Source organism: Eurytemora carolleeae, unplaced genomic scaffold, assembly GCF_000591075.1.
Source record: "Eurytemora carolleeae unplaced genomic scaffold, Eaff_2.0 scaffold782, whole genome shotgun sequence".
In the NCBI taxonomy this organism is placed as follows: Eukaryota; Metazoa; Arthropoda; class Copepoda; order Calanoida; family Temoridae; genus Eurytemora; species Eurytemora carolleeae.
The window spans coordinates 91,883-114,587 of record NW_019397358.1 but is presented as its reverse complement, the minus strand read 5'-3'; the positions used below and the strand labels follow the sequence as shown (position 1 = coordinate 114,587).

The 22,705-nt window shown below is 36.0% G+C and overlaps 3 protein-coding genes across 3 annotated transcripts in view; 2 read left to right on the top strand and 1 right to left on the bottom strand.

Annotated features, from left to right (window-relative positions):
* Positions 1-18,199, bottom strand: part of LOC111713731 (protein FAM98B) — a 19,367-nt gene extending 1,168 nt beyond the window's left edge. The window contains exons 1-10 of the mRNA XM_023488671.1: positions 18,195-18,199; positions 4,990-5,065; positions 4,847-4,932; positions 4,410-4,464; positions 2,931-3,025; positions 1,680-1,782; positions 1,397-1,492; positions 949-1,038; positions 535-608; positions 82-132 (exon numbers count right to left, since the gene is read on the bottom strand). Coding sequence (XP_023344439.1) covers positions 82-132; positions 535-608; positions 949-1,038; positions 1,397-1,492; positions 1,680-1,782; positions 2,931-3,025; positions 4,410-4,464; positions 4,847-4,932; positions 4,990-5,058 — 719 coding nt within the window. The 5' untranslated portion in view covers positions 5,059-5,065; positions 18,195-18,199. The remainder of the gene's footprint in view (positions 1-81; positions 133-534; positions 609-948; positions 1,039-1,396; positions 1,493-1,679; positions 1,783-2,930; positions 3,026-4,409; positions 4,465-4,846; positions 4,933-4,989; positions 5,066-18,194) is intronic.
* On the top strand, positions 4,796-22,705 carry LOC111713730 (mediator of RNA polymerase II transcription subunit 12). The gene is made up of 16 exons (XM_023488670.1): positions 4,796-4,807; positions 8,741-8,833; positions 9,640-9,717; positions 10,220-10,327; positions 10,646-10,744; positions 11,079-11,237; positions 11,514-11,625; positions 12,016-12,098; positions 12,452-12,538; positions 12,899-12,945; positions 13,203-13,372; positions 14,051-14,227; positions 15,130-15,208; positions 16,555-16,798; positions 17,189-21,590; positions 22,057-22,705. The coding sequence occupies exons 2-16, from the start codon at positions 8,759-8,761 to the stop codon at positions 22,518-22,520; spliced, it is 6,384 nt and encodes a 2,127-aa protein (XP_023344438.1). The 5' UTR covers positions 4,796-4,807; positions 8,741-8,758; the 3' UTR covers positions 22,521-22,705.
* LOC111713733 (GTP-binding protein 10) lies at positions 6,234-8,741 on the top strand. The gene is made up of 4 exons (XM_023488672.1): positions 6,234-6,555; positions 6,678-6,751; positions 7,353-7,486; positions 7,968-8,741. The coding sequence occupies exons 1-4, from the start codon at positions 6,370-6,372 to the stop codon at positions 8,687-8,689; spliced, it is 1,116 nt and encodes a 371-aa protein (XP_023344440.1). The 5' UTR covers positions 6,234-6,369; the 3' UTR covers positions 8,690-8,741.

The window sequence follows — 22,705 nt, the reverse complement described above, 5'->3', positions numbered from 1 at the left end:
GGTAAGAGTTGTCATATCTACAAGAACATATTTTCAATAATTGATAATGGAGGGAAAAAATTCTAAAATATATAAGCTGACCTCTGCTGCACCTTCTCTGACCAAGAGAAGGATTGAACTGTTGCATCCAGTCTGGAATAATATTATTATTATCATTAGTTTGTTACTGCAAGAGAAGGATTCAACTCTTGAATCCAGTCTGGAATAATATTATTATTATCATTAGTTTGTTACTGCAAGCAAGATGGGCTTCTTTTCAATTCATTTTGCTGTTACTGTTAGTAAATAACCGGGGAGCTTTTCATGTTCTACGAACGCCAAAATTTTGCATAACTAAAATAATATTCTAAAATCTAACAGAAATCCACGTGGAGCCTCTTGAAAAGGCAAAAACTTCAACTGTGTGAAAAAAGATCTGACAGGATCTCTAACACTACATTTCTGTGCAAATGCGATCACTAAGGACAATAGTAAGAAGAGCTTCTTTGTATTTTTTTAGCCATCCATTTTATCTCAAAAATATCAAAATAATACCTAGTTAATAGCATTCGTCTTCGTAGAGAATAATCTGCAGACAGATGGGTTTGAATTTCCTCCAGTTGGTTCCACTAAAAATTGAATAAAATAATAAAAAAAAACCTTGAGGCTTCTGAAGACTAGTTTAGTGCCAGACCTATGGTTTAGGTTCTAAATAGATAGCTGAGTAGGAGTTCAAATCTACTGTAAAGATAGATAGGTTTAATTTGTAATATCTCTAGAGCTAAGGTTTATTATCTAGATAGATACCTGAGTAGAAGTTAAATCTCCGATAAAGATTGGTTTACTCAGTAATATCTCTAGAGCTAAGGTTTATTATCTAGATAGGTACCTGAGTAGAATTTAAATCTCCGATAGATTGGTTTACTCCGTAATATCTCCGGAGCTAAGGTTCATTATCTAGATAGATACCTGCGTAGAAGTTAAATCTCCTATAAAGATAGGTTTACTCCGTAATATCTCCGGAGCTCTGGAATATGATTCTCGAACCTTGTTATTCACCTAAAAAAAGTTATTCATTATTTTTCAAGACTCGGTCGTCTTTTAATTGTTCAACTTAGTCTTCGGGATCTAACTTACTAAACCTACTTATAGTTTCTGTAGCCCTAGAAATGTAAATTTCAGCTAGTTTCTATTCTCCGTTTTGAAAGAAGAAAATGACATAATGCTGACAGATTTTGTGCGAAGAGGACATTTTGAATGTATTTCCTGAAGTGACATTTCCACATGTTTATATTAAGTATTGGCCTTAAATCCAAATATTCTTCAGTTTTTAGTTAAATATTAATTAAAGTAAAACTTTTATTTTGTTTTAATTGTTAACTTTCCAAACGAAAATTTGATTCTTGAACTAACTTACTTTCTCGAATAGTTGTAGAGATGATATATTATCCGGAGGTTTAGGGAAACCAAGAGCTAGCAGCATTATCTTTAACTCACGAGCAGTTTCAGACTCCTGGAAATCAAAATAAATGGCGTTGGGATAAAAATTAGTTTTGAACAAGTGACTGCCATTTGAGACTAAAATAAGGTTGAAATCTTGAGATATTTTGGGACTAATTATTAATTTGAGTCTAAGTTTCACTGCTAGCAGTTGAGACTAATGGATTTAGACCCAAGACTAAGCTTATAAATTGGCTTACCTCAACTTTTATGTGCATTGCGTTCTGAGGTTTGTTTGAAATAGAAATCTTAGCCGCCATGAGCTCAGAACAAAGAAACTCAAGGAGAATACCACGAGACGAACTTGACATTAAAACATGCAGAATAAATATGTTTTGTAGATTCATAAAAAAAATCTTCCTCTAAAGAAAAACAATATAAGTTTCATATATATAAATGTTAAAACCAGTGCTTAGAATCCAATTAATTTTTTCCTGTGCGGATCCGGATCCGCACTGGAAAAAAAATGTATCCGGATCCGGATCTGGGTCATTTCTTTAAGATTTACTGATTTCAGATTTAGGTTATAGGAGTAAAAAAGTTTTTTTTGCAGTTTTTGGTTGATATTTTACCCTTGGATCCGGATCCGTGGATTCGCATATTTTTGCGGATGGATCCGGATCCAGGAAACCAAAACCTTGCGGATTCAACGGAACAAAACGGCCTAAAGAAAAGTGGAAAGAATATTAGGGCTTATATTTGTTTCACAAATAAAATGTAAATATAACATTTTTGACTTGAAAATTGAAAATTAAACATTATTTCAAAGAACCGCTTTTACTCTTAAATTAATTAAAATATACCTCAAGGCAGTGCTTAGGACCCGGATCCATTGGATCCGCAAGATTTTGGCTTCCTGGATCCGGATACGCAAAAATATGCGGATTCACGGATCCGGACCCCAGGGGTAAACTATCCATCAAAGAATGCAAAAAAAAAATTTTTACTCCTAAAACCAAAATCTGAACTGAAAAAAGAGAGATTATAAAAATTTCCTAATTTATAAATGGTTCATCAAGCTTAGTTTTAGGATAAAAAAGCGAAAAAAAATGAAAAAAAATTTGAAAATTATTTTTTGTTAAAAAATTAGGAAATCTTAAAGAAATGACCTGGATCCGGATCCAGATTCGGATCCAAAATCCATTTTTTCCGGTGCGGATCCAGGATCCGGATCCGCATCAAAATTAAATGGATCCTAAGCACTGCCTCAGGGATGTGTTTTCTCGGAAAATCATTCCTTCCCCCTTTGAAACTCATTTTATCCCCAGAGAAGTTATGTATAAAAAAATGATATAAAATAGATGAAAATAAATTAGTTTTGGACTAAAATGTATCAGAAAAATATCGAATAAAAAACTTGTGTGTTAATGTCCAATTTGTCACGATAAAAAATCATTCTAACCAGGGGGGGGGGGACTTTTAAATATATACAGTATACACCCCTTTAATACCTAGAATTAAATCTGTCAGAAACATCTCCTTCGGTGAGATCTCTATACGGGCATCCTAGTTCTCGCAGGAAAGCTGACAGCTCCATTTTCCATTCCTGAGTAAACACACATTTAAAATTTAATTCTTTTTCTTACAGTGGTAGGCGATAATCAATACAGTGAAGACGATTTTTTATTTAGGTTTTGATTGTTCACAAGCTTTATTTGAATTAAAAGTAATCAAAGCTTTTTTGATCGTCATCTTCTCTTTGGTTACTTGTTTGTGTGTATACATGTTGTTAAACAGGAGTCGGAGAAAAATAAGAAAAAACCTAACATATTATCTACTAAGGCTGTAGATACAAGCCACGATAGTTAGGGTTTCACGGCTTCAGCTACTACCACTCGGGCATAACAGTATCATTGCACATATCATGCTAACTCTGTGACCCACGTACTCCTCAGGGAGGCAGAGGGTTTCAGGGAGGGGTGGTTTCCTGGTAACATTCGTGTTATTGGGTTGTTATAATAGATAGATAGATAGCTTGATATGAATCAAAATTGAAATCGAAAGTAGCCATCTTTGTATTGATATAATCGCCTACCACTGTGTTATAATAAATGTAGGGTAAATGCAGACGTGTTTTCAATTGACCTTTTATGTATGATTTACAATTTGAACCTATAACAAAGTAATTAACGAATAATGTGTAGGATTTTGATAAATTCCTTCATTGTCTCTGCAGCATATTACCTTAAGTAAGTTTTAAAGAAAACCCAATTTCAAGATTATCCAATTTTTTAGAAAACACAAGAGTATCTAATATTTGATCAGAAAAGGTTTAGAGGTATCGTTGTTAATCTAGTACATAGTACATATCTACATAGTACATAGTACATATATAGTACATAGTACATATCTGTATGAATAAAGATTTCCTTAAAATTAAGTCTACAGTCTCTTTCAATCATCAATCAAATCATAAGTTGCAGGGATGACCTAAGGCTCTGTAGTGGATAGGAGTTTCAAGTCCTTTCCATTCCTGGTTTTTCAGCGCGGCCTTCTGTTTATAAGGTAAATATACATTTAATGCTACTTTTTGTTTACTTTGTAATTGAGAAGCGCCCAGCCAAACGACCAAATTTGAGCCACGCCCCACTTTAGAATACCTAACATCCAAGGATTGCTACACAGTTTATCAAGTTTGGATTCTGGGTATTTCCCTCGCGAGTTTTACCGTTTTTGTTAAGTTGTTTAATCCAGTTAAAGTTAATGATCTCCATTTCAAGTTACTCATTAAAAGAATTGAATATTTAACTTTTTGTGACTTTTAGATTAGCATTGATGTGATGTCTATTTTTTAGTGCTTTTAATTTAAAAGCCCGGATCATTATTTGATTGGAGAAAATATTTCTGCGATCTTATCTCAAAACATGTTTGGCGTTTAGACTCGAAACAAAGAATAATGTAATGGTGGAATTGAAAATGAATTTTAAAACCTGTTCGTCATTGTTTTTAATGTTTCCAACTTGCTCCTCCAGTGCGTAGAGTAACCTAGCAAGTAGAGATTAAAGAAATGGATTAAATACGCAAATCAAAAAGCATTAAATTATTATGTGTAATTTCAGAGGGGGGGGGGGTTTAACTTTTCACTTTCTTCCCCTCATTTAATTAGCNCCCCCCCCCCCTCCTGTAAATTTTGACCATGACCATTATTATTTTTGAAAATAATTAACAATCTTGTTTTGTAATGTGTAGTGTTAGGTTAGGTTAAGACAATTTTGGGGCCGATCGCTGCGGCTAGGACAGGCTAACAGGGGGCAGATCGACGAGGCTAGGAGTGTCTGAGGAGTCAAAAAGCGTTCTCGTGAAGATTACCATCAGTTTTTTAAAAGAGGTGGGAGGGGGGGGAGGTTCTGCAACATTATTTTTCTACCTAATCTCAGAAGTAAGATAGATGACTACATCAATAAACTCCTGATTAGTCAGTCCAGCTTCAATACATTTCTCAATATCTGCACCCTAATTTAAAACAATTAATAACAAGTGATTTCGATATTTATTAATATGTTTTTAAACCTTAGTATAAGCGAGGTCCTCTAAAGCATTTTTAATTTCTCCAACATTCAGAACGATGTCTTCGCCCATTCTTATTCTAAACAAAGCTTTATAAAAAATTTGATAATCCGATTAGGCAAAAGTTGCGCTACAGTTTTAAAGCCGAATGATCTCAATTGATGGGGTCTGTCCTAGAGAAGATTTCTGGACATCCCCCCCCCCCCCTCTCCTATCAATTTAGTCCATGACCACTTATTTTTCAGCAAAATTATTATATTATTAGGTTAACTTAAGACAATTTTCGGACCGAGCGCTGCGTCTAGGAAAGGCTATGGGACCGAGCCGCAGCGCTCGTCCCAGAAAGTGTCTTAACATAACTTTACCCTAAATAAATACTAATTTTATTGAAAATTGTTGAGGTGGTCATGTACAAAATTGATAGGAGGGGGAAGGGGAGGCGAGGGTTTGCAAAAATCGTATGTTAGTAAATTACCGTGATAACAATATTCAATATGTGCTTTCAAATATTAAAACTAATTAAAAAAATGATAAGAAACAGAATAAAATTATACACAAATGATATGATTTTGTAAACATAAGTAGCGCAAGAAAACCGCGGTGAAATTTTATAATAAAAGACGACAATTAACTTTAGCTGTCGTATCAATAGAACTACTGGTGTTAGTTAGGGTTTCACGGCTTCAGCTACTACCACTCGGGCATAACAGTATCATTGCACATATCTTGCTAACTCTGTGACCATGATGGTATTAGCTGAGTAGGAGTTCAAATCTACTGTAAAGATAGATAGGTTTAATTTGTAATATCTCTAGAGCTAAGGTTTATTATCTAGATAGATACCTGAGTAGTAGCGCAAGAAAACCGCGGTGAAATTTTATAATAAAAGACGACAATTAACTTTAGCTGTCGTATCAATAGAACTACTGGTGTCCTGCATGAAGCGGACTCCTGCATGGGGCGGACTCCCCTTAAAAATGTTTACCTTTTCATTTTTCAACACAATGTTAGACACAAAAAGCAATCTTATGACATTTTCAGATATTTATTAATGCATTTTGAGGGGATTGCAAAAGAATTTTTAAAAAATCCAACATTTTTCACGAATATAACTACAAAGAAATCTAGGTCGTAATTTCTTTTTGTACTACATCCATAGATTCGTTTGCATGGCATGAAACCGAAACTTTCCAAATTCACTGAAGACGATATTTGGGAATGGTGTGCGGCAATTTCTGCATTATTGAGCATTTCAATATTTTGTTTGTTTAATATCCTGTGTTTTGATATTTTTTCATCACTCTACTTACAAGCCGCTATCTAAAAATAATTCGTTTTTTTATTCATAACAACAAAGACAGAAATGAATTGATTTTACACAAAATGGTTGGAATAACATCAGCTTGGTTGGGGAAAGGTTTTAAATCTGCAGCTGCCCGCCGGTATGACCAAGGATGGATAGATCGTATCCGCCTGTATGTTCGAGGCGGAAGTGGCGGAAATGGATTACCTAAAGTGGGTGGAATAGGCGGGAACGGTGGAAGTGTCATCATCAAGGCTTCAGACACGGTAAATTATTTTAACATCTTTTAATAATTCCATTTTTATTATAGATTTTTACTGTAATTTTGTTCAATAAAAGTCGGAAAGAGAGATATTTTAATAAGTTAACTAAAAAGTTTATTTTCTAGGTTAAAAGTTTGAAATTAATTGCACAGAAGAATCCAAACAAAAGATTTATTGGAGGTGACGGTGGACATTCAAGGTATAACAATCACTGAATTCTATTTTATAAGTTCTCCTAATCGCTGATCTCTAGTCAGTCTATCTCTTAATCTTGAAAAATTATCAAAAATTTATTAAGTTGGTTGTATTTATCTCAAAACATTTACGTTCGCTAATTTCCTAATATACGATTTTTGGACCCGCCCACCCCCCTTCTATTTTAGTTTGTACATGGATCTTATATGTAAGACATGGATATAATTGACCACGAGGCCGGAGCGCCCGACCCACTAGCCTGTCCTATCCCCGGCGCTCGGCCCCCTAGCCTGTCCTAGCCGCAGCGATAGGGGCCCCAAGCCTGTTTTAGCCGCAGCGCCTGACTAAATTACATTTGTGAATAGAATTGTTTTTGTAAATGTGTTCGTTTAAAAACTAGGGGGTTTTCTAAAATTGCATTATTTCAAAAAAGGAGATAATGGATTGTCTTAAAACAATATTCTATGAAATTGAAAAGACTGACTAATCTTAATTAATAGCTGCAGTTTTATATTGATTAAATAGATTCAGCTTGTGGACAGTTTTTTATTACATTTTATTTTTTAATTTAATAAATTTGATATGAATGCATTTCTTATTTTTAGAACAGTTCGTCTGCTAGGTGAGTCTGGTTCTAACGTTGAGGTTAATGTACCTGTTGGTGTTACCGTTGTCTCCGAACATGGCCGGGTTCTTGCAGATCTTTGCAAACACGGTGAAACTGCTGTTGTTGCGAAAGGTAAGAATAAAATTTTATAAAGTAAATTATATTTGAACCCCTGCCCCTCTCTTCCTATCATTTTTATAAATTTATCATATACGTAACACATGTGTATTGTTGCACATGTGGCCGCAGTGCTCGGTCCCTAGCTTGTTCTAGCCGCAGTGCACTGCCAAGAAGTTGTCCTGACCAAACCCTGAAAAAGTACTCGGCGCGTACAAAAATTAAAATGGAGGGGGGGGGGGGCAAAAGTTTTTCATTAGGACTGAACCTTAAGAAGCTATTTTATTATATTTATATTTTCAATTTTCATAAAAAAAAATAACCCTCATCTCTTTTTGCAAATTTTTTAGAATTGGTTGCGCAGATTAAAAATTTTTTTTCGCTTTTTGCATTGTCTGTACACAAAAAATCCTCAAATTAAACTGCTGTTTTGTTTAATAATTACCACCTCTTCTGAAATCTCTTATACTTGAAACTTAAAATCTTAAAATTTCAGGAGGAATGGGTGGAATGCCTTCTACAGACTTCCTTGGATCTCACGGAGAAAGACAATCTATTCAACTTGATTTAAAACTGATCGGAGACGTCGGATTCGTTGGATTTCCAAATGCGGGAAAAAGCACACTTCTGAAAGCTCTATCGCGCGCCAGTCCCAAAATCGCAAGTTACCCTTTTACAACAATTCGACCAAATTTGGGTATTTGTGAATTCGAAGATTTACGCAGAATAACTTTCGCAGATTTGCCTGGACTGATAGAAGGAGCACACAAAAACCTCGGGATGGGGCATTCCTTCTTAAAACATGTTGAAAGAACCCGAGCTCTTATGTTTGTTGTTGACATCAACGGATTCCAACTTAACTCAACATCTCCTCTTCGCTCTGCACTTCAAACTATTTTAATATTAAATCGCGAACTTGAACTTTATCGCGAAGATTTGCTCGATAAACCGGCCAGTTGTGTCATCTCGAAGATGGATTCCAAGAATGCCGGGGTTAGTTTCGAAAAACTTAAATCTGAACTCGAGAATCTCGAGGAAATAATGCACGATGTTGTCGACGAGGAATTTCGACCTGAAAGACTTATTCGATTTTCGGACGTTATTCCGGTTTCAGCAAAATTTTCTCCCAAAACCATTGAATTTCTTAAATATCGGGTTCGAAACATTATTGACTCGGCCGAGGATGAATCAAATTCATCTTTTATCGAGGCATTGTAACAAAAAGTTGATTTTAAACTGAGCAAAAAATCCAAAATTGTTTGATTTCAGATGTTCTAGAATTGTAGAATGGCTCTGGGGATGGATCTGATCTCTAGGCGGAGGTTAAAGCCTCGGCTAGGACCTCCTGATGTATATCCTCAGGTAGGTCTCCCCCCTATATACTTTGCTTGTCTGTCTGTCAATTTGTATCCAATGAACGTCAAAACGGCTGAACCGATCGGGCCCTCATATGACTCCCGGGAAAGTTCATGGATGCTAAAAATTACAAAAATGTGTGTCCACAATTTTTTGATTTTTGTAAAATTACAAAAATTCTCGAAAACATATTATTAGATATGCGAACGTTTTTGTTCTAGTTTTATATTGTTCTATTTTATATATATTTATGATTCAGACATTTTAAATAATTCATGGATTCTGTGATGTTAACCCTGCAACATGGTTTAGAAGGATCAACCACAACAGAGTGACAAGAATGGCTAATGACCCTTTGAACTTGGAAATACAAAACTCCAGGACCAGTATCAGGAACAATTTCTTCAGCTTGAGAATTCCAAGAAAATGTAACTCTATCCCACAAGAAGTTAAACAGTCAACTACAGTGAATATCTTCAAGAGAAGCTATGATAAATTCAGACAGTATCCGTGAGATGCTGATGCAAGATTACCAGTTACAAAGTCTATCAGAACCATCAGCAGCAACTCAAAGTCTTCAAAGACATCCTCATTATAACTCTACATGGGTTCCTGAGGATTATTCAACAATAAACAATAAACAATAAACAATATTGTCCAAAGAGAAGATGCTCACAGATAGAGCCACGATTAAAAATTGAAATAGAAGATGGCGGGTTTCTCCTTCACAACATTTTCAATTTAAAATTTAAATTTTAAAATTGTTAAAAACTTTTTTATATTTTTAATTGTTAAAACTTTTATTTATCTAGGATCCCAACCAGAAGGAGGACGACCTCTCCGGTGTGCACGTGAAGCAGGGGTTCAGCAACCACTACTCAAGTGTACAGGTAGCTAGTGCATTTAGTTGGTTCGTATTTAGGTAGTTTTTTGCCTCTATTTTTTTCAGGGTCCAAATTAGGCATAACGTAAGCAAAAGTTGTAAAAACTGTGTCCAAATTTAATGAATTTAAGTCGCGTCTCAAATCCCCCAAAAACTGGTTTCAATTAAGCGCCGACTTAAATCTTGAAACTGAAACCAACCATATTTGAGCCCCGGCTCAAATTCTTTAAATTCGGCCTCTGTTTATTTTAAACATTTGTTTTTCTCAAACTACGTCAGATGTTGACCCAGATAGAAGATAAATGCAATAAACGACCCAAAAACGATCCAGTACGAACGTGTTTTAGCGATCGTTATTCACCTTCGTTCGATGTTCGATTGTCTAACATTTTTTTAAGGATAAAGTTGAATAAAAGCAAACTTTAACTAAACACAGTTTTGAAATCTCGGTAGTTTTATTAATTTTTTATTTAAAAACGAACCAAAACGCTTAACAGCACCATGTACAGGATGAGTTCGGATCCTGCCTACAGAAGATGGCGGGGTTCAATCAGGCGAAAATATGGAAGAATTTCCAGGATGTTCTCGTCAAGAAGGAGGAAGTCAATACGTTTGCGGTGAGATTATTATTTCAGTTTGTGTTGTTTTAAAGCAGGCATTCCGTTGGACCTGGTTTTTTTTCAATCTGAATTTTTTCTAGATTGATCTGGATTCGATTCACTTTGTGCCAAACGTTTTCATTTCTTTCTTAGGGGGAGGGGGTGATTAAGTTTTGTCTTCACGATTTTGGAGAGGTGCTTCCTCACCTAGGCATCAAAGTTCTCCACAAAACTTTCTTTCTGAAAACTATCGTTGGACATTAAAAAATAAAACTTAGAAAATCAAAGTTTCAAAATATTTTCTATGGATTTTACTGATTCTAGTTTTGCATTTAGGAAATTAAGGATAAGAATAAACGGCAACCGATCAATATCAGAGACGATTTCTGGCTTGTTACAGCACAGAAGAAGAACTTGGTCGAAAAATATTTTAAGGTAAGAAATTTTTTAGTTTAGATTTTTTATGTCATCTTTTTTATTTTTACCCTTTCTGTGGTTTAAATCTATGATTTTAGATTTAACTCCTAGTTTTATTTGATTTATTGGGCAGCAAAAAAAAGTTTTCCTATTTTTTTCAAGTTTCCGTTTTTGCACGTTTTTTCCCCGTCAGGGTTTTTATTTTTATTATTCCTTGGCTTTTCTTTTGGTTTAAGTTTAATAAGGGATCTAATGGTTCAGATCTAGCCTGATTTTTTTATATTTCTGCTATCAGAACTGTTAAATTACGGTTTTTGAATCAAACAAAGATTTGAATAATTCTGGTTTTAAGGAACTTGCTGGAACGAAACCTCTCTCTGTTCTCGCGAAAAAGGTTCCAATCTTCAACCGCCGGGATGAAATTGTGCGAGCTCTTTGTGAGTTTGAGGTGCCGGTCAACCGTGGCGTCTGGCTCATTAAGATGACAGCAGCCTATGCTGCGGCTATGCAGGTAATTCAATCAATTTTGGTAAACAATATGATTATTTTTCCCCCAGTATCTACAAATTTTTAAGTGCTTTTTGAGTTGTTTTTTAAGGCCTGAATTGGGGAAAAGTTTATGAAATTAATGAAGTAAGCAAAGGGGGAAAGTTTTTAGCTGATGTCAAACATTTATTTCGAAAATTTTGTTAACTTTCTACTCTGTAATTTGATTCGTGTGAATTGCTGTTATCTTCTAAAAAAAATATTTTGGAATCCAAATCTTATAATTGCATATTTGTTTTAGGAGACAAATAAGACGAAGAAGAAGGTGAATATGGATCCTGGAGCAGAGTGGACTATTACACTCAAGCAGATGATCTTGGAGCAGAGGGAGCAGCTCCAACCCATATACACAGGTAGGGATCGGCTTTAACCTTTATACACAGGTAGGGAGCATTTTCATTCTTAATACATAGGTAGGGAGCAGTTTAAACATTTATACAAAGGTAAGCAGCATATTCAACCTATAAACGCAGGTTTGGAGCAGTTCTAAACTTTATAAAAAGATAGGGAGCAGTTCTAACCTTTCTACGCCGGTAGGGAGCAGTTCCATCCTTTAGACACAGGCAGGGAGTCGTTCCAATCTTGAAACAAAGGTTTGAAGCAGCTCCGATCAGTATACACAGTTAGGGACTAGTTCTAATCTTAAAACACAGGTGATGAGCAGCTCCTACCTGTATTCTCAGTTTGGGATCAGTCTTTATGTTGAGAAAGAAGCATTTTTACATCTTTACCTCTCTGTTTAGGAGCTGCTGTACCTGGAGGATTAGTGGATCCTGATCTTAAACCTGAAAACTCTTTACCTCTCAAACAGCTTCAATATACTCAGGAATACATCCAGATATTTACAATCAAGAGATTTATTAGCAAATCGCTTTTTTCATGAAGCTATTATTGCCTATCACCGGGCAGCATTCTCCCAAGCTCCCCCCCCCCTTCTTAGGGTCGGGTGTATATTTTTCAGAGTTACCCCTCCCCCTGCACTATGGCTGGGGATGATTTTTGATAATGTTTGATGATTTTTGATAATTTACGGGAAAAAAAATAAATATGGAACACAAGAGAAAAAATCTTTTAATTTAATTTCTGTCCAAAAATTAATTTTTCACCTAAAATTTTTTTCCTAATTTAGCGAATAAACCCTAAAAAAAAACATACCTGTGAAGGATGTATATCTACTAGGAGATGATGTTCTATATGTACCAGGAGGGTCTACTAGACAAACAGGACACATTACAGTCCATACTAGACATCGTAGAGAAAACTAAGGAAAATAATTATCAATTAATCAATCAATAAATCAATCAATATATCAATTAATCAATTAATCAATTAATCAATCAATAAATTAATCAATTATGACCCTCATACCACACTAAACTATTTAGGCTAATTCTTAGTCATTTTGTCTTGCGTGAAGCGTTACGTTTTAGTATTGCAGATAATTTTTCTACGTTTTTTCGTAATTGCGTTGATAAATAATATGTTAGTTGGCATCAACTGAGAAATCACAGTCTGGTCCAAGAAGAATATTTTTTGTCTTATTTTTGTTATATTTATATGTTTTAAAATCTACTTTTTTCAATTTTAAATATTTGATTGATTGATTGATTGATATTATGAAACTAGGCTCCTGATGAACCTCTGTTCAGACTCCTGATGCCAACTTTACTAAGGTGGGTAAATAAAAAAATAAAAAATAAGTATAAGTGGCATGTCTGATGTGCAATGGTACCTCTTATCCTAGTAAATCTGACAATTTTTTTCAAAAGGAATTTAGCGCGAATCCACAAGCCACATTTACAGAGAAACCATAATTGAAAATAATTAATTTTTCCGAGAGAAAAATACGGTTATCTCATTAATCCTTAATCAGAAAAAAGTTTTAAGTTTTCCATGGCCCAATTGGCCCAGTTCTAACCGTTATATCTAGGTACACCTCTGAGTTCTGTAAGACTGCCCTGCTGGCCCGCAAGCTAAGCTACCAGTGTGCACGGAAGATAACCCACCTAGTTCTAGAAACTGAAGCGTTCATGTCCGCACAAAATCCGCCCCACGAGAACGGAAATCTAAGTTCTCCCAGTAAAACTCCCACCATACCAGGTTAGGAATATAGAAGAATTGTTTATGCATATTTTGTCAACATTTAAAGAGATCAAAACTGTTGCGTTTTTAATCCGTATCTTATTTGATCATAAGATAATAATTTAAAGATTTATATATTAATTTAAAGATTAAGAAAATAATTTAAAGATTAACATAATAATTTTTGGACAACTCTAATGAGAGCTTAGTGTGGAAAAAATATTTATTGGTCAAAAGTTAATTATTTCTTGATAAATGTTTAAAAGGCCAAAGCAAATTATAAAATTCTTAAATTATTGATTTTAAATAATTTCAATAGAAAAAATGGGAATAAAAGATATATCACGATAGGTTTTGTAAATTACCAATAATATGAAAAAAATGAAATAATGAAAATTTTTAAAGGTGATGAAATAATATTGAGGTATTCTTTAAAGAAGACCTTGATAATTCCCTTTCCTTACACGGACTGAGCATTAAAGAATGAAATACAACATCCAGACTGTAAGAATAAGCATTCTCAACCGCTAGGAAGCGAACAATATTGAAAAAACCGTGAAATAACGAGAATTCTTACACGATAGGACTACTACTATTGAACTGATTATTTTTGAGGAGGACTCGGTTTAAATTTTTTATGGAATGAAAGTTTATTTTTATTTTTTTTATTTATGATATAATAAATGTTTGTGTCAGGAACTACCCAACCTCTTCCCCCTGTGCTGGCTGCCCTGATGGAACTCCAGAATGATCCACACAACCGTATCATCATCCTCACCTTGTCCTCCATCCTCCAGACCTGTGTCCTCGAATGCCCCACAGCTCTAGTCTGGAATCAAGGAACAGAGAACAAGACACATTCCTCTTTAGCAGGTAGATCAAGATTAAATAGGCTGTAGACCTAGTTTCTAGTGACCCTCTATTTTAAGGGTGCCATATCCGACTCACAACGGTACCCTCTAAGTTTAAACGTTAACCATGATGAATATATCGTCTTTTTTATTCAAAAAAGTGTTTAATTCCTTTTATTTCCTTCATCTGCAATTCACTGTAGAGAGAGACCAATACTGAAATAATCAATTTTTCTTCTGCAGTGAAACCCTTAATAACGAATACATCGAAAGAATTCATCAAATGTCGTATTCTTCACTTTCTGATAATGGAATGTTGCAGATATTTAGTTTTTTAATTAAATTATAATATGGAACTCTTTAAAAGTGTTCCCGCATATTCATGGCTATTTATTTATTTTCGCAAATACTGAAATTTACGTAATATAGTATAAAACTCATTGAAAAATTGTCAAGACGACATTTGATAAATTCTTCCGATGTATTCGTTATTAAGGGTTTCACTGTATGAAAACTAAGATATCTCATTTATAGAGAATAATTTTAAGGGTTCCATGACATACCACTCTGTAAATGGAGTTACTTGAAATTACGTCTACATCCCTTTTCCAATACTAAGATGTACAATGTTTATAATGCTTCTTGTTAACAAATATTAAAAAAAGGATTATTTAAATATAGCTTACTAAAGAAACAAGAGGAATTAATTATACTCACGAAACACCTCTAAACATAGGGAACTACTGTATGCGTGATTTCAAGTGAACTTCTATTTAAAGACGGATATCCCTGATTCACAACGGTACCATTTAAACCTTTGACTGTTTACCGAGGATAAAGAACTCTGTGTATAAATCTCTTAAATGCTGTGTAAAAATGTGTTTGCTCAAGGTGTAAAGTCTAAAATGTTATGAATTTGTCTAGGGTCTCCGCTTGATTATTTACCTAATATTGCGCCTAGCAGTCTACCGATGGCACCAAGAGCTGATAACCAGCAAATAAGGTAGGTTCATTTAAAATTCGGTGATGGTGATGGACCAAACCTCTGTAGAGTAGAAAAAGTAGATGTGTTAGTTCCACATTTATCGAAAATATATTTCGGTCTGGGTTGACCCTCATCAGTTCTAACGATATAATAACCATCAAAATAGATAAAAAAAAAAATTGTTAAAACCACAAGAAAATAAACTAACAAAAAAGATTATTTAAAAAAATTTGAGCTGTCAAATGGACATATGGTAGGTTCTTCAATCCACCTTCTGATTGTACATTACAGCGTTACCTACAAAAGATAAGACTAAAAGACGACCCAAAGCTATTGAAATATGACGATCTGATTGTTAGATTTTGATTCGAACATTTAATGATTTACTAAATGGTTTTGTTAAGAAATAAACTTGTTTTCTAATACATGGAAGCTTGGATGTATGATTAAATACCGTATAGTCGTCTCTGAAGTCTCATCCGTTGTGTTTAACCTTGTACGGTATTATCCATAAAATTGATGACTACTGTTAAATCCAAGTTATGATTTTAAATAGTCCAATGAACATGAAACACATCAATTGTGTAGTAAACAAACACTTACCCCTTTAACTTAATTGTTGATTTTGCTTTTGGTAAAACTGTTTGCTGTATTACGACATCAAATATACATAAGATTGCTTAAATGTTGTCTTCCTTTTCCAAACTTGTATGTGTTTCACTTTACTTGACAAATATTTTGATATTTTTCAATGCCAAATAATTTTTCTATCGAGGAAGTTGGCTGTTATTGCATTTTTGATTTTTACCATAACTATAGCACTGAAAATAGGAATATTGAATTAAGTTTTATTACCTATAAAAAAGATTAATTGTTACGGCAATCATTTAAACCATCATTTAAACCATCATTTAAACCATCATTTAAACCATCATTTAAACCATCATTTAAACCATCATTTAAACCATCATTTAAACCATCATTTAAACCATCATTTAAACCATCATTTAAACCATCATTTAAACCATCATTTAAACCATCATTTAAACCATCATTTAAACCATAATTTAAACCATCATTTAAAGATGAATCAATAATTATTAACTTATCCAACTTAAAGGACCGTGTCGTTGTAATTTCAAGTAAATGTGTTAAATTCTGCTAATTCCTACAAAGTTTACTGGCAGCAGAAACTACAATTAAAACTATCAGCTTTCAAAATTATTTAAACGTGAATATCTAATTCTTACTTGATAAAACTTTGAACATCAAATAGAAGTAAAAATTGTTAAACTTACTCACAGTGTAACAGTTTATCATCCTTGACACATTTTTGTTATGTTTAATTTATTTGTATTGTTTAGGGCGCGCATACGAGCAGCTGAACAGCATATTAAGGCGCGAAGCGCTGCTGCTGAATCTAGTTGGAACAGCTCGGACAGCAGTGGACAGACGGGTCTGTACGGGGTGGTTGGGAAGATACTCTCTGTGCTGGAGGAGCTGGATAAATATGTATTTGATAAACTGGATCCAAACACTAATTGTATAGATGTACTTGCTGCCAAAATATGGGGACCTTGTCAGCCGGGCCAAGCTGTCTCGTCACAGGTAAAAAAAATCGTTTTTATTTCCAAAAATTCATTTTTCAAAAAAAAAATTTAAATAACTAAATTCTAAGAAATGATTTTTATGAAATCTTTTCTGTAAAGTTAATCTCTTTTTTATTTTTCATATCAGAATTTTTTTATTAACCTAAAGCTAATAATGTTTTATTATATAGTTCAATCGAGCATTTTTTTATTAAACTAAAGCTAATAATGTTTTATTATATAGTTCAATCGAGCATTTTCAATAAAGAGTTTTTAGATATATAAAAATATCGAAATGGGTTTTTTTTTTTTTTAAGTGAAAGAATACTGCACATATATTTTCTTGGAACATTTTAAAGTTTTTTTTAATAAATAAATTTTTCAAATTTACTTATTTTGATTTGTTCAGGACTCTGCTGTTGTCAGTATACTCTGTGAATGGGCGGTTACCAACAACCGTAGCGGGGAACACAGGGCTTTTGTGGCAGCTAAACTTCTGGAGCTTAGGCAGATAGAACTACTCTGTCCAGAGGAGGAGGATAAAGAGGAGGGATTCTTTGTTGGAGGGAACCCTGTGTTCCAGGAGCTTCTGTTTAAGTTCCTTGAGACGGAGGCTCCTTTCTTTCTGTGTTCCAACCCTCCTGTGAAGAAGAAGCATGAGGTGGCCAACCTGATCCTTCTGTTCCATGAGTTGATGGCCCACGATGTGTTCTCTCATGATGCATACATGTGCTCTCTGATCTCTAGAGGAGATCTCAACAATGCTTTAATCCAGGAGAAGGTTGTTAAGGAAAAAGAGGATGCTGCAGATACTTCAGATGATCGGATAAACGACGAGCTGGGTGCTATTGCTAAGCAGATCTCAGAAACAAACAAGCTGGATGAATTTGAACCTGGAGATTCTGGGTTTAATCAGTCTTCACCAACAAGCTACTCAGAGGTTTGGAGGTACAACAGACATTGGCAGTACACATACCATTTCCCTATTCCTTTTCCTCACGAGGACTCTGCCAATCATGATATTAATCAGCGTCATGTGCTGCTCTACGGATCAGGGAGAGGAAGAGAGGAGAGTAGCAAAAACTGCAAGAAAATATCCAAAGAAATTTTAAAACTGTTTTGCAAAAGGTTTTCAATCGATGTGAATGAAGGGGGAAAGATAAAGAAGCATCATAAATCTGAGTTTATTTTTAGTGAAGTTGTGCAAAAATTTCAAGAACTATCATACTTTGATCAGCATTTTGTAACCAGTCAATGTGGACAAACTGTGATAGAAATGGTGCAAGCTTTCCATGCTTGTTCTGCAACATACCTCCCGGTCACGGAGCATGTTTCTTTCCTGTTTGACCTGGCTGGACAGGCATTAAATATTCAGTGTTTACTGGACTGGTGTATACAGCTACTCAAGGAACTACCTCTTGTTGAATCTCAGCTTATCGAACGGGGCTCGGTTCTAACCCGGACCTATACTACCGGACTGTCACTGTATATTGTGGGAGTTCTTCGTAGATATCACTCTGTTCTAATTCTAACAGAGACTGATGTGAAGTCTGCCTGGGAGTCCCTGGTAAAGATTTCCTACCGTCACAGTAATGTACCGCAAGAATCGCCCCGACATGATGGTAGCGGGGTAAGACGACCTCCGCCCAACTTGGACTGTAACTCTGCTGAGTGGTGTATCATGGGATATCTGTTTGATCTTGCAGCTGCTTGTCCTTCCCTACTCAAGTCAAGTGACAAGTACCCAGTTCTTAAACGATTGTTCAACCAGTCTAATGAACCTGCAAGATCTGACTATGCTATCAGTGAACAGTTTAAAGAGATGATCAATCCCTACATACTTCAGCCAAAGAAAAAGGTTGATCCTTTAATTGTTAGATATTTACATGAAAAGCCAGAACATCAGTATACTTTGGTCTGTTGTGTGCTTGCTGCTGTTATTAATGGACAGCTGGATACAGACAGGCTGAATGATCTAGCTATCCTCTGTTGTGAGTTGACAGCTCAGTGTAGCACACTCTCTCAGGAGTGGTTGGGTGCGCTTTACACTCTTTGCTGTGCAGACAAACAGAGTTATGGTTCTCTTCATGCTCAAGTAAACTTTAGAGATTATTCTTTTCATGCTTCCCTTGGAATATTTGTCTGTATCCTCATTGCCAGACAATGCTTCTCTCTACAATCTGTTGTACTCCGTGTTATTACTGGAGCTCTGGTTAAACCCTGGAACTATGGGGATAGTGAGGGTCATCCTGCTATTGAATCTGAAGCAGGTGCTCGCCTTGCTCTTCATCTTCTTCTTAAACTATTCAGATCTGTTGAATGCTTCCAACCTGGGTTTTATTCTATTGCATCTCCAAGATCAGTTCCTGTCTCTGCTCATGATACTGGAATCAAGTTCTCCTGTGACCGACATCTGTTGGCAGCAACACATGCTAATATCAGCTCTGGTATAGAGGTTGGGGCCATCATTGCTGTACTCAAAGCTGTTCTTCTCCTTGGAGATTCTGCTCCTAGAATCAGTACAGAGAGAATACCAAACTTCCTTAGTAGTGGGTTTAATGAGGAAGATTTAGCAACTATGAGTGCTAGTGGCCGGGATGGAATAAGCCTGGGAGATCTTGCATTTATTACATTAAAACAAATATGTTCTCAGGAATGGGTTCGGGATATATGTCTCCAGGTTCCAGATGATCTGTGTAAACCTGGATATCTTCTGGATAATCTACTCTCACCACAGCAAACCTTGAGCTTGCTCAGGCTGATTTGTCATACAAACAAGGATGATAATGCATCCCTTGGGAAAGCAAGGCATCAGGAGACCAGCAGAGTCATCTCAAATCTTATCAGGGATCTAGATGAATGGTCTTTGCGAGCAAGTATTATAGATATCAAGCTCATGTATCGCTTGGAGAGTAAAAATGGAGAGGTTGGTACATGGTTAGAAAATGTATCAAGGTGTGTGGTAGAATCCTTTAAACTTGGGGAGAATGATGGAAACCGTAATGACAAGGATGATAAAGATGATTCAGATTCTGGAGAACCTGATTCAAAGAAGAGAAAATTGGACTTGATCAAGTCAGATTCCAAACTACGGAGACGACGATTTGGTCCAATCTGGATGATTCCTCATTTGATAAAAAGTTTAAAGTTTCTGCAAACTAAGATATTGCAGGTTTCAGGACGGGTTCTGGAGAGTGGAAACTGGTCTCGGTGTGCTAAATCTAGAATATCTGTTGGTCATCAACCCTTTCTTCAGCTTGTCCTCACAAGCCTCAGAGAACTAGAATCTTTAAATGATGGGAAAGGACGTCCTTCTGAGGATAGAGAGCAGGTTCGAGAACAGTTACTTCAATCTCTTCATGAACAGCTATCAACCTTTCTCTGCTTTACCTCTGAGGAGAAGGTTTACAACTATGAGGATCCAACTGCTAGGAAAACAATGCAGGATGCTCTGCAGCTCCGCTGTTCACTACTGGGAGGAATGTTTGATTCAATAACCAATAATTTCCAATCTGTCCAGGACTGGTCTGTTCTCCTGGTGCAGATAGTGGTTCGTGGAGTTATAGATCTAACCAACAACTCTGACCTTTACTGCTCTGTGTTAGATATGTTGAGTTCTCTGATCCATGCATCTTGTGTCATTGACAAAGAAACCAGTAGTTCAGACAGAGTGGAGGAGAATAAAAGACACTACCTTCTCCTTGTGAAACGGATTAAAAAAGAAATTGGAGATAAACAGAGTCCTAGCATCAAGTTTTTACGACAGCTCCTTCCCTTTCCTAAACAGAGTGAAGAGGTGATAGTTACTGAACAGTTTGGTTTAGTACCGGATAGTAAGGGAGCTAAGGTGCGAGGGTTTAACTGTGACAAGAAACAAGGATTGCAGGTTTCTGAGAAACAGAAGATAAGTCCCTGGGATATCCTGGAGGGGTTCAAGAACCCTGCTCCGCTCTCCTTTCATTGGTTCCAGGCTGTTAAGACAGAAAGGAAACCAATGAAATATGAAGAAGCATTTTCAGCCATGAAGTATATGAAAAATAATTTTATCAAATCTCCGTCTCATTATCTAGACCCTCCTCCCCTACCTCTAGAGGACCTTGAGCCCAGCAAGGACTGCAAGGAGGATGATAAGAACGACATGAACAAGATGAAGAACGAAGATATGATGGACCCAATGAACCAGATGAACGGGGTTGGACGGGGCAAGGCTATAAAACGAAGGGGACAGATGAGAATGATGTCCCCCACTGGATCTGGAATGGCAGGTGGTATGGGCCCAGGAATGATGACTGCTGGTGCACCAGGAATGTATGGTCCAGGACCCAACACTTATCCCGGACCAATGGGCCATGAGAACATGAACTACAACCCAAACATGGGCCAGGTTAATGTTAACCCTCAGCAGATGAACTATAACAACATGGGATACGGAATGACTGGGAATGCCTCAGCAGTTGGTATGGGCGGCGGAGGTATGCAAAACATTCCTGGCTCTAGGTTCCCTAGCCCCGGCATGCCGCAAACCAAGCAAGCTCTGCAGAACATGCTGCGATCACGAACTACTCCGGGTGGTCAGTTTGTACCTGGAGTCCCATCTCAACCTCCTATGGGAGGAATGATGCGCCCGTCTGGACAATATCCAGCAATGATGCAAAATTCCCAACCAATGAGCAATATCAACCGTCCTATGTACTCTGGAGGGCAGATGGGTGGTATGAACCCTAGTTATGGGATGCAGGGAAGCCAGAACTATGTTGGATATGGAGCAACTAGACCTCAGATTGGGATGAATAACAGTGGGGACTATATAGGTATATGTGTTTATTAAAATCTTGAAGTAATCATAAACAATTCAAGTCTTTAATCTAAACCGAAAATAGTCCAATAATTGGTATTTTTTATTTGTCATTACGTGACTTTATTAAAAAAAGGAATAATTACAAATACGTATTTTGTATTTTTTTAAATCCTATAACATGAAAAGAACCATTTTTAGTATTAGTTTTCATAAAAATCACAAAACTTAAAAAAAGGAAATCCGCTGCTGTCAAAAAATTAAATAAATATTTTCTTCTCCGTTAAATTTTGAATATTTTATGACGTCTGTTCTTTATTTAAGTTGAAAATTATTTTTATTAAATTTAAATTACCTTTTTCAAATTGAATCAGAATATTGAGTTTTTTTGTTAGTTTGAAACTAGGTATTAATACCAATATATTAAACCTATTTTAAAATTTAAGCAATAGAGTGTAATGTTGTTAAAATAATATTTTTAGGTCAATCTATGGGAGGCATGAGACCTTCTGGTCAGTATATTATGACCGGGCAGCCTGGGATGCGTATGCCCGGGATGGTGATGTCAAGATCGGGCATGATTGGTGGGTCTGCAGGGTACGGCATGGGTTCTGCAGTACCGAGCCAGGGTTCCTACCCTATGCAGAGCGGGATGGGCATGAGTGGGATGAGTGCCCGCCCCGGGATGATGCCGCCCAGCATGAGGAGCGGTGGAGGACCGGGCATGATGCCCGGTATGCCCGGCAGTTCAGGGATGGGAATGCAAGGTCAAGGTGGGATAATGCAGGGAGGAGGAATGGGAATGCAGAGTGGAGGGATGGGAATGGGAGGAATGCAACAACAACAGCAACCTGGTGGTAGTAGCCAACTCATGGCACATCTACAGCGGGGGAACAGTATGTCACAACAACCGGGGAATCCATATCAACAACAACCAAGATATTGATAAAACCTTAATTAACATTTAAGATAAACTATGGTGGGGAGGGGGGGGGATACTTTGCTTAAAGTATGCAAAGTTTCTAAAGATTATTTGGAAAAATTATTAATGTGTTTATTTCACCTATTGTATTGAGGATCATGATTCTTTGACTATAGGTTGAATGTTAATAATAATAATAATACAGTTCA